The sequence below is a fragment of the Megalops cyprinoides genome, chromosome 19, assembly GCF_013368585.1.
Source record: "Megalops cyprinoides isolate fMegCyp1 chromosome 19, fMegCyp1.pri, whole genome shotgun sequence".
Lineage (NCBI taxonomy): Eukaryota > Metazoa > Chordata > Actinopteri > Elopiformes > Megalopidae > Megalops > Megalops cyprinoides.
This window is the reverse complement of record NC_050601.1, coordinates 16,247,903-16,260,294: the sequence shown is the minus strand read 5'-3', so window position 1 is coordinate 16,260,294 and position 12,392 is coordinate 16,247,903. Positions and strand designations below refer to the sequence as shown.

Below are 12,392 nucleotides of genomic sequence, written 5' to 3'. Positions count from 1 at the left end.
TACAGCCCCAAAGAGAAGATTATGCAATCACTAAGAGCAGGGAGAGGCTGATGGAGAGAGACATCAATATGATCTTGAGGTGTGATGATTTTAAACTGTAGCAGAACTTCAGCAGCTGGTTAAACATGATGTTTGCTGAGCTGCTGTTACGTCATTACTCTTCAACCTGTGATTAGGTGCAAATAGACAGTGTCAAGATGAGAGGACATATAATGACAGGGAGATGCCAGCCTTCCTACTCTCCTCACTCCCTGGTCACCCAAGGTTTCCTCTCAGTATAGCTGTATCAGACAATCACCAGTCACTGTCTGCATTAAATTCGGGAGATTTGTGCGCATGACCTTTAGCAATGCAAGGGTAATCAACTTGAAAGGCAACTAGGACGTAAGAATCATTCAATGTCTCCTGTTTGACTATACAATCACTCACTTATGCCCACACATCTGCATGTAATTTGTGTTTTGTACTTTTCTCTGATTAAAATCTACTGATGATCTCTCAAGTATGCTTGAATAACACTATCTGCTAAATAACTGCTGAATTCAGAGGAGTTGGGTGAACTCAGGTTATTGTCAAGGCTATTCTCTACTTTAAAACAGTGTGGAAAAATAATTGAAGAGGAGAGAGGGAATGAAGGCATATCCATCTTCTTGTCACTCCTACCTCTCCCCTCCTCTTTCCCTTAACATCCTCACAAAGAACAGGAATTAAAAATATATCAATACTCTGTCGTCTTCTTTTTTTTTTTCTTAAAAAGTTTTGAAATGGTATACTTTAAGATATTGTTAATAGTATTGTACAAAGCAAATTCAGACCCTTCACAAAGGGTCATATTCATTCACACCTGTAACTAATTTTTAAAACAAGATCAGACAAAACAAATCTACACCAACATTCTTCTTATTGGAATGTCAATGGAAGCTTCTGGCACAATATGTGGGGAACAATAGGAAGTAACACACAGAAAAGGATTCATTAGGGCTTTTCACAGTCATGTTAGCCCCATGCTAATAGCTATATTAGCTCAGGCTAAAGCAGCTTTTAGCCCTGGGAAAAGTGTCATGTCACACTTCCACATTCTAAAGTGCAACAACACCACACTTAGCCCAGGTTGGGGTAGTTTTGGGCAAAAGCCTAGTTTCCTTGGCCAAGAAGCTCAAACATGACTAAAAATGGACATTCAGGCATGACAATTATACAAATCATTCAACCAGACCTACAAAGAAAGACTAAATAGAGTGCAAGACAAATCGCTTCAACTGATCATGTCAGTCCGCAGACCTCAATCTAATTGAACACTGGGCTGGAGTGTTCAACTGGATTGAGATCAGCAGAATGCCTTTTACAAAGAAAAACTAAAAGAGTTTTACTATCGAGACCAATTGCGTCAGACGGAGTGGTTGAAATCAAAAGCACGGGAACATGGCTGCCAATTGACTTGGACAAAAAAGAAGCACTTGTCTCTTGTGCAGGCTGAGGCCTACGGACCTTGTTTGAAACTGGCCGTGTCATCTGTTAACGGTGACCAGGAGCCCATAGCCACAGAACAAATTAGCTTCATTCTGCTGGTGTAGGGGTGAGTAGATCAGCTATCCCATCCCTGGAATAAAATATATTATTGGTTTCTGAATTCACTCAATGCAATGCTGTTTTGGTATATTACATTTAAACCTTTTCATATTTATATACATTCAAACCAGAAAAAAAATCCAATACGTAGTGTACATTTTTATAGAATGTTGTTGTTCTGTCTTATTTAGACTTATGAATAAATATGGCACAATAAGTCCTCATGCAGAAGATAGATCTGAGGTTCAGTCATAGCTGGGCTCCAGTGAACAGAATGTGAGTGTTTCCTGGAATAGATTAATAAGCAGTGAATTGGTGCAGTGCTGTACACATGGTTCTATCCCAGTTTTATCATCAGCATGTGACCATCAAAATAAATGTTGTTATCATCAGAACAAAGAGTTGGCAGAATCATTTATTTTCAGAATATTCATAAATACACGTAAACCCTAGAATGTTCTTATTGTGCTTGGCTGAATAAAGTTATTATGCCACCTGCTGGAGAATGCACAGTATACATTATCTTGACCAGAAGTGTAAACTTGTAATTTATTCATTCGTTTGTCCAAGTAATTCAAATTTATTTTTATCTCTTAAGATGTTAATGCGATGTTTTGGGCGGAACTTTTTCAAGAGCATTTCGCATGGGAAAGCAATGAATAAAGGTTTCCAAACACAGATCACCGTCTAGGACTTTCACGCAAATCAGAGATGGAAAATTATGAACTCATATGCAAGATTTTAGGGTGTCGTATAGGAGTAAAAGATGAGGAACAAAGTGCTTTAAGAGGTGTCGACATACCTAGTAAGAAGTGTGACACAATCTGACTGTCATTGTAGGCTGTCTCTTGTGTGCTACCCATCTTTTTTCCAGCAGACGGCGTAGTTTCGCTCAACCTTCCTTTTCCATCCCGTGATGCCTCTGCTAGTATTCCAAGATGACGGAAACCAATGCATCGCCAGAAGATCCTTGGAGCAAAGTAAGCCAAAGTACTTTTAGTGTATCATTAAGTTGAAAACGACAATTTTAGTAACATTATCATTCTGTATATCGCTAGTGCGTTGCTGTCGTAGGGCCTGTGCTGCCAAACGTCATTTGAAATTCTTGTTAGGCTTCCAATGTGTTGCCGTACCTTACCAAATGTTAGCTGAGTTAGCTAACGTTAGCTGCCTTAGAGGCCCGTTTCCTTTTTGTACACTGCAGGCAAAAAAACATCAGCTTTTTGTAGTTACTGGAAGGCTAGGCTATCTAGCTAGCTGTCACTGTCCTTTAGCTAACAGCTAGCTAGCTGTTTAGTAGTACCAGACGCAACACTAGTATAGACGATACGCAGTTAATTAAGCAAATTAGTTAGTTAACTTAATACCAGGTAATAGTTTGGATGACAGTAAGATAGCTAGCGTCCAGCTCCTTAACTCCTTGTTAGTTAGGTCTAGCGTAGTCGTTTTAGGTGGCTAATGGTCTTGCAGGTTCATTTTAAAGTGGTTATGTTTGCTAGCTAGCTTGTTGTTTTAGTAGAGATTCGGTGTTCAGCCTAATAAAATTTATCGATTTTTAAGTTGTTCGAGGTATCTTTATCAAGCTTGCTAGCTAGTTACAGTTGAAAAACTAGTAGACTATTTATCTAGATCGGGATCTCGACACTGTAAATTGAGTAAGCTAACGTTAGCTGCTCTAGCTAGTCATTAATGTTACCTTTCCTGACTTGCTACTTTGGTTTGGGTTTGTAGCATTTGCAACAGTGTTGTCTTGATGAGGAATATTTGACTGACATCAATAATTAGCTCCTTTATCAATAATGAGCATTGCAGTTAGCTAACGTCTAGGTAACGTTAGCTACCTGTATTGTTTGCAATTTGTTAAGTTTTGTTTTGTTTTGTTTTTAACAATGGAGCTAGTCATATGTGCAGTTGTATTCGAACGATTTTTCTGTTAATGGCTTGTATGCTTACATGGTCAGATTCAGAATGAACAGAAAATGTAAGGCTTCCCTCTGTGTACAAATGTCCCAGAATCATCATCATCAGAATAATAGAAAGGCAGGCGCCATTGTCTGGTTTGAATGCCCACCCGTTGTTTAAAATCAAACTCGGGGACCACTGTGTGGGTGTAAAGACTGCCCATTTTCACCATATTGCCGTTCCCAAATCATTTATAACCCCTGTTCTGAATGCACCTATTATTCCCATTTTCCTCCCTCTTGCAACGGTTTTCGCGATGGCCCAGCAGGCAGATAGCGCCTTCAGTGACAACGGATTCGACCACAGTAAGTTCCAAGCAAATGGATGTTGGCTAGCTAGTTTTTGGAGGTTATTTAAAACACTTGTCCCTTGATTAACGGGAAATATTTGGGCCGCTTTAGGCCTTTGCCGGCTGAAAACAAAGCCTAAAGTGAGTATGCTTTGTATTCAAGAGAAAGGTGCTGTGAGATTAATTTTGTTTAACACTGTGCTTATATGTAAATATAGATGTTGAGCTGTTGTTGCAGGTGATAAATGGTTGCTTTGTCAGTTTTCTTAGTAATAATGTGCTGATGTGAATAGTCTTCTCCCCTCACACTTTCCCTCTCTCAGGCTTCTTTGCAGAGAGTGCAAGGAAGGGAACCGTGGTCTCCAGAGCCAATAGCATCGGCTCCACAAGTGCCTCTTCAGTACCAAATACAGGTACCCAACACAAGCCATAAATGACCAGATGGATAATAGCTTCAGAAATCCTGACTTTTCCCCTGGTGGCAGGGCCCCAAGGGCCATTCTCTGAGACCTAGTCAGTCGTTTTCCTTACATCTGTCATTTAACAGATGGGGGATTATAATGAGTATGTACAAGACAGACCTCCTTTCCTCTGTCTAGCCTTGTGTTGCAAAGGACTTACTTGAGAAAATGTGCAAATGTATGTGGTGCATTTTTGTACTGCACACAAAAATGGGTTAGATTTCTGAGCTGGGGACATGTGTGTAACATTGATATTGTCCATACTTTTTGAGATTTGAGTAGCTGTTGTAGTCAGACTGAAGATAAACTAAAAGAAGAGTCAAAACTGGAAAATATCAGTATCACAAAGAAAGACTATTGATGGCATTTTAGCATGGATGGTATCTTGGTTAGCTGCTGCATTAAGTTAACAGAATGCAGCCTTCTTTGTTAAATAGCTAATCTACCTTATACCTTTTAACAGTCCATATGTCAGTTCAGACATGCAGTTTAAGTGCTTCCCTGTGTTACTGATTGTCAAAATATATGCATCTGTCCTCTTTCTAAACTGACAATAGAATGCAGAAATGATTTCATAAAATATGTGCAAATTATTTAATCTGTAGAGCTAACTAAGCCTGATCCATTAATATAAGTACAGGCAAAATAAACCCCATGTAAAGTAATAATGCCACTTTTCAGCTGATATGGATAGATCTGTTGATACTATCCCTTTTTCAATAATTTGTGACTGTTTACTTGTTAAGGCAGTTGAAATAATCCTCTAATGTTGACCATTTAAGATGCATGATGTCTTCATAGTCTCTTAATAATAGTAATAATAATAATAATGTCTGTTTAATAACTAACATGTTCCAGTATGTCTAATATGAAATATTTACACAGTTTTTGTAATGTAGTTATTGATGAGCTCAATGTGTACTGTAATCACAGTGATTTGCTGTTATGATTGAATAACGGTAGTGTCGCCTTTAAAACAGGTCATCTTAGTTTTACATTATGATGGATATCATTCCATCTATCATCTGAAATGGACATTGGTAATTGGACTGTCTATCAGTCCATATCAGAAATAAGGAGCAACTGGTAAACTTTGTCTATCGATCTATCTTATCTGTTGTTTACTCAGAATATGGGTTAATCTTTCTTCTTACATTCCATGTATGAAACTGAATGCTGTTTATGGTACTTAGGCAAGGCCATGCAAAGCACCACTTTTCACAGGTTCAGGATTGCAAATGAAATTACAGGTTTCTAACATACTAAGTTGTTACTGACTAACTGTTGTCTTACTAATTGTTCTGGGAGAGTAAGTCCTATTGTTGAAGGCGATTTATAATGTAATGATAATTTGTGTTGCGGTTACTGTGCAAATCAACAAAAATGTATTTTCTTGTGCTGATACAGCGCCACTGAGAAAGAGAAGCACTCATAAAAGGAGTTCTCCCACCTCTAAAATTTCAGTATGTGTTTAATATGTAGTATGTAGAGATTGATTCATGTTATCTCTCTGAAAAAATGTCAAGAAGTGTTTGAAAATGAGTCCTAGGGTAAAGATTTTATCTGGATATAGCGCATGCATGTGAAGTCAGCGCCCTCTGTAGGACAGATTTGTAAATGCATTGTATGTCTGAGCAGACTTACCCTTTCTCCTGTGCACTCTGTCTCCTCCTTAACAGCTTGCTTTTTGCATGTTCAGTTTGCCTTCAGGTTTCCCTGTACTATAGTACTCTGCTCTGCACTGGATCAGGGCACACCACGGAATGCAAGCATTGGGGGGTTAGGGTGATGCCATGTCTGTTTTGTCTGTGGCCCATTCCATGACAGATGGTGTCTTTTTTTTTTTAATCTGCAGATGATGAAGACAGTGACTACAGGCACGAGACTTCCTACAAGGATTCATATAAAGACCGGCGGAGACAAGCGCACACACAGGCTGAGCAGAAACGCAGGGACGCCATCAAGGTCAGCAGGGGTCAGGGCGAGAGGGCGAGAGGGCTTTGGGGTTTCAGTGTTCAGACACCAGAGTTACACATACCTATGTGTGAAAAAGGCTGCATATTCATCAGAAGCATTTCGCCATGATGGTATTTCTGAGGTTCTGTGACAGGTGGTCGTTCCAAGTTATATCAAATAGTAGTAGGGGTACAGTAGCATTAGGCTGGGTGTTTGTGATTTGCAGGTGGCATTTGTCTCCTGAACAGGTGTGTATTCAAGTATAACATTTGTAGTATCACAGTGAACATTGGTAAATGATTGTTAGCTCTGAAGAGACCCAGGAGGCTGGTGATTTCAAATGGGATGACCAAGGTTTGTGGTGGCTCTCCGCAGAAAGGCTACGATGATCTGCAGTCAATAGTACCCACTTGTCAGCAGCCGTCAGAGTTTGCCATGGGGACGCAAAAAATCAGCAAGGCCACCGTCCTGCAGAAAAGTAAGCGCTCTTGGCATTATTTGTGGAAGTTTTTCAGTGTTCGGTTTTTTTGGTCTGTTATCAACTGTTAAGGATATTGCTTTACAGAGAGGTATTGTGAAAAGTTGTTAGGTTTGGGACATTTTGTTTGCATTCTAAATAAGGATAAAAATGACAAAAAGAAAACTTAGGACTCCTTGGACTGCCATAAATTTTGATCAACTGCAAAAATTGAATAGCCAATGTATCTTGCTTTAGGGTTTTTTGGCGCTAATAAAGAGGGTGTCTTGTTTATAAAAACTACTTCATGTTATCCCCTACCTGACACATGACCTGTCATTAAAATTGTAGCAATGTGACATTTTGTTTTGATATTGCGGGAGCGTCGGGAATCAGCCGGGGGTTACTTTGGGGCAGTTGTGTAGAGGCGAAATGCTGACTGAGTGTGTTTTGTGCAGCGATTGACTACATCCAGTTTCTACACAAGGAGAAGAAGAAACAGGAGGAGGAAGTGTCCACCCTGCGAAAAGAAGTGATGGCACTCAAGATCATGAAGACGTAAGCAGCAACAAGAACCTTTCGATGTGACCTCTGACACTTTCTGTTAGCATCAGGCTTAATGGAGGCTAAATTCATTCTGGAACAGAAACAGTGGCTGAGTCAGACAACCTTTTTAAGTTTTCTGGTCGAGTAAATCTCACTGATTTTTAAATTTGGAGATCACGATAACGTATTTAATGAATAAATAGTGTTGCGTTTGGGAGAAGTTGAACTTCTTGAGGCTTAATTAAATTGTTGGAGCAGTTGACAGCAGGAAATAAAGCATGCCCTGAACTGATGTCTCGCCTCTGAGATGTGCTCTTTGTCCATCCTCAGAACTGGAGTTTGTGGGAGGTCTGACAGCTTTTACGTGTTTACTGTTTAAAGGCTCAGCCGGGCTCCCGCTGAGCAGGAACCCAAAGTAATAAGACGGACAGCATGGGTCTCTTCACTGATGGGGAGTTAGGACACGCGCAGGAAATGGGATTGCTCAAAACGAAATTGATTTTCTTCACTAAAACGCGTGCAGGGGGGATCGGTTTGACATTCTGGCTCACACTTCTTAAGCAGGGGTGACATTAAAGCACCGTTTTATTTCTTTCTCTCCCTGGAGCCTCAGTTCCCTTTTCCCTATCTGTTTAGATCCACATCCCAGGCCACAGAATGGTCACCTGTGGTCAGCTACACCCCGTCGATTGATGCCGCGTTAGATCGGATGCGCGTGTCATTGTTTACCCTGCAGCGCTGTGCCGCCCCACAATGAGCGTCTTACTCCACTGTCACCGTCTGTATGCCCCACGCAGGAACTACGAGCACATCGTCAAGGCACACCAGGACAACCCGCAGCAGAGCGACGAGCAGGTGTCGGACCAGGTGAAGTTCAGCATATTCCAGAACATCATGGACTCGCTCTTCCAGTCCTTCAGCGCCTCGGTCTCGGTCTCCAGCTTCCAGGAGCTCTCTGCCTGCGTCTTCAGCTGGATCGAAGAGCACTGCAAGCCCCAGGTAGCGCAGGGTGGGAAATTCTCCCCAGCAGTGCTTTTACTACTTTGTCTCGGTTCGCTTTTAGTGCGGTAGATCTGACTGGACAGAGTTGTTACTGGAAGGCGTCCAGCAGGCCACTGAGTTCACTAGTGCTGCTAAGTGCAGTGTGCAAGACGCTCACAGAAACCCTGGCGTGGCACGGTGTTACAGTACGGTTCTGTGGTGTGTTCCGACATGCTCAGATTTAGTCTGTTTTCTGTATGTGCTGCTGTTCACATGAAATTGCTGTGTTTACACTTGTTCCTTTTCCTTTGTAACTTGCTCTGAGTAAGGGTATAAATGTATGTTTCCCTAAACAGACTCTGCGGGAGTTTGTGGTGGGGGTGCTTCAACAGCTGAACGGTCAGCTCTACTGACGGAGCGAAGCTTCTGCGCTGGATTCCCACCCCGCCCCCCCAAAATGGAGCCATGTCCTGTTCTGGGCCCTCAGGGAGTAGATGAATCTCCACCCCATCGCCACCTGGCCTCTCCTCCTCAGTATTTCAGCTGTCTGCGCCACGGATAGGCAACTTTAGCGCTTTAGTTCAGTCAGGTCCGAAACTAGTCCACTGCGGTCTCAGCTCGCGTCTAATTGAAACCACTGGTATAAGCCAGTTGCTAATTGAGAAGCGCGTATAAACCTCCCGGACTCTGGCCCTGGAGGACTGGAGTGGCCCACGCCTGGTCTGTAGTGAAGTGTTTTATTTCCAGGCTCTTCTTCATACTTGGTATATACAAGGGTGGTTTCCTCTTTGTGAGCCATTACAGTGATATCAGTATTTTCTGTCGGTGTGTGTGTGCGTTTCCGTTCCGTTTGTTACGGCAGTGTGCGTTATTTTTCCGTTACCTCCGTTCGACACACCCGAGGGGGTGGCCCCACGGGGAACTTCATAATGTGATGCTGTTTTTCTTTGACTTTCATGCTTTTGGGAGCGTTTCAGCCATCCACATAATCACTTTGGACATGCGTTCGTATCTGGATAACTACATGTCTCTATCCCTGTGTTCCTGCACACGCAAGCAGTCAGAGTTACTCGCCTGAGAGAGGTTTGTATGGTCATTAAAACTGGATTATGAGAATTTTTCTGAGTTCCCCAGGCTCTGCCCACGTACCTTGGCTGCAGTTAAGTTAGGTGACTTTGATGTCCATCCAATGACCTACATCCACGCCTCCTCAAACCACACCTGCACACTGCAAGTGGTAGTATCTTGCTATCGAGTGCCTCCAAAGTGGCCCACCAACACCAGTCACAGGAAGGCTTTCAGTTTGCGTGTGCAGTCCAGATCAAAAAGCATTGCCCGGTTTCGGAATGCATTTCTCTGCTGAGTACATCTTTTAGACTCCCTCTGTCTGTACGTATGTATGTATATGTGTTGCTACTGCTGGATCAATCAAATGGAACATTTAAGCTACTAGAACTCAAGTGCTGTGACCTTCAGTTCCAAACACTTTTTATCAAGTTGAAAAGCTGAAGTTTGTAAACAAGCAGTCTTGTAATGAGACAACAACCCACGTAATTACAGATTCACATTAAAATCATATGGCAGACTGATTGGTTTTAAAATTCAGAGCTCTAATCTGGATTTTGTTTTATTAATGGAATTGTAGTCTTGATAAGATTTTTATATATTAACTGTGTCATCTCAGAATCAGAACATTGGGCGTTTTCATTGCTAAATGCCGCTTTTAGTATTTTTTTTTTTTCTTTTTGCAGCCACTGTAGAAAAAGTGAAATTCATCATTGAATGTCTCTCAGTGAGAACACTGACAAATATACATTTCTTTAAAAGGATGCATTTGCCATATTTTAATGGATTTGCTTTATTGGGGCCCCAAACATACTTGCAACATCTTCAACATACATCACATAATGTAAAGCAGACTTTGAATGAATAATACTCATCTGAGATTTCCTATTTTCAGGGTATTTTGGAGAATTAAACTGCCTGTGAACTTTTAAAGGGGTGGTTTTGTATGCTATTTCAACAGAAAGTGGTGAAAATCTTAAATATAAATATGTATGCTGGTAGGAATATTACAGGGCCTTCATTTTCATGATGATTTACTGATATGGACAAGAGAATTTGATCGCAATATTTTTGTATGTTTATGATTTGTAACTACAAATAAAGTGTATAACATTCATACTGTGTAAGTTGAGTTTGCGGTACTTGACACTCAGCACTTAATCAGTACAAATACAGGTTAAATATGACAATATATGATGTTGAAAGTGTCCAAACAGCTATTGATCTTACCCTTTTTTAGCAGTTTTGGGACTTTCAATCATAGCATACAACTGGCTAGGTAGTCAGTCATCTGAAGTAGTGTGACAAGGGAATAAAGTGGTACTCTTGTGGCCTAAATTTCACTCCATCCAGTGAGATACTAGTCACTGTCACCTCACATTAGATTAGTAGCAGCAGGTTTGTTACAACTTTGTGATGTCACAGAGATGTGTATTTTTTTAAAAAAGGACTTCTGGAATTCCATCATCTTATATCTTTGAACGGTAAGACCAGAGAAGCTCATAATCTTTATTTTAAAATTAAATATCTGCATCGGTAACCACTTGGTACAAATGAAGACTTGAAATCTGCAGAAAATAGGACACTGTGGGTGATTTCATAAGGTGAATTGATAGGGCTTTCAAAGGAATTCCTACAGGGGCTTCAACTGGTTTATGCAGCAAAAAGGAAAATCTCTTAAGGCTTATAGCTAAGTCCAGGTTTGACCTACATCATTTGATGCCAAAACCACAATAATTTCATAGTAATCAAACTTTCTGGTATATTTTATATTCTTAATATATAAATTGTCAGCCTGGATAATTATTTTGGTAACACTGAAACATTTCATTCTGTAACATTGCTATTTTTTAAGCACACAGCATGCATGCTCTGCTAATGAGTTGTTTCCTATCACACAGTGCTTGCCCTTGCAACACTCGGAACAGAAAAGGGCAGACACGGGAAATGGAGAAAAACCCAGTGGAGGACGAGCAAAAGAAAGAGGAGGAGAAAAAGAGAAATCGGCAAAAGAGGAGAGAAAAGGAGGGGAAAATGCAAACGAGGGAACCAGAAAAGAAGGAAAGGGAAGGGAAGATGACCAAAGAGAAGAGGGGGAACGTGACAGAGCAGGAGACTAGATCTGAGGTGATGGAGGAGGCTGGGGAGACAAAGCAATTTGACAAACAGCAGAAGCCAGAGAAGAAGGAGAAGAGAACACAGGAGAAAGAGAGCCAGGAAAAGGAGGAGAAAAAACAACAGGACGAACGGAAGAAGAAACGAAAGGTGAAAAGAAATCGGAATGTGCGGAAAGAGAGGGGAGAAAAAGTGAGTGGTGGAAACGTGAAAGATAACCGTGGACAGGAGGATTCAGGGGAGGAGGAAAGAAAGGGGAACAGAAGGGAAAAAGCCAATGTGGGATCTGAAACCCCGAAAAGGGGGGAGAACAATTCAGCGGCAGTAGAGGAACGAAAAAGAAGGCCGAGGAGGAAGAAACGAGCTGGAGGAGCGGAGAGAGAGCAGAGAGCAACTGAGGAACAACTGCAGTAAGATGCCAAAGGCAGAGGCAAAAAATGAGGGTCTAGAGGAAAGAGGGGGGAAATGAAGAAATAATATAGGAGACGAGGTTAAAAGCAGAATATAGTGAAGAGGGAACAGGTGTGACACAGCTAGATGTCACATTGCAGTGTCATTCCACCTTCAACCGGAGATCCTCATACTCTGTTCAGCTGCATCCCACTGTATTGTCATGTCCTACAGAGACCACAGAATGAGCCCCACAGATTCATGCCATGGTTTGTCATGGTCATTCATGTTGATACTTTACATGTTGCTGCCATGGATGTAACTAACTTAATTAAAAGTGGGGGGAAAAAAAAACTGGCAACGTGAGTGTAGTGTCAACATTCAGCTTAAGGACGCTCATCAGAATGGTCCACACTATCCCATGGGATAATGGGATGCCTGTGTGTGCAGCTACCTCATACAGGCTGCTGTTCCACCTGCACACTGTCTTCCCCCAGAGCTTGGCAGCAGAGAAATAGCTGTCCTATTAAATGGGGTGGTTGGTGTACTGTCCAGGCAGGTGAACCAAAGCTAAGCAGCTAATCATAGAAGATGGTTCTCT

The 12,392-nt window shown here is 41.5% G+C and overlaps 1 protein-coding gene across 2 annotated transcripts; it reads left to right on the top strand.

The window, feature by feature from the left end:
* Nucleotides 1-2,479: 2,479 nt before the first annotated feature.
* LOC118794719 (max-like protein X) lies at nt 2,480-10,342 on the top strand. 2 transcript variants are annotated; one of them, XM_036552980.1, is made up of 8 exons: nt 2,480-2,549; nt 3,800-3,836; nt 4,144-4,233; nt 6,137-6,246; nt 6,613-6,715; nt 7,153-7,252; nt 8,038-8,239; nt 8,578-10,342. In XM_036552980.1, exons 1-8 carry the CDS (start codon nt 2,508-2,510, stop codon nt 8,632-8,634), a joined length of 741 nt encoding a protein of 246 aa, XP_036408873.1. In that variant the 5' UTR covers nt 2,480-2,507; the 3' UTR covers nt 8,635-10,342. The 2 variants fall into 2 exon arrangements, with proteins under 2 accessions (XP_036408873.1, XP_036408872.1); XM_036552979.1 differs by having other exon boundaries at nt 2,483-2,549; nt 3,797-3,836.
* The last annotated feature ends 2,050 nt before the right edge of the window (nt 10,343-12,392 follow it).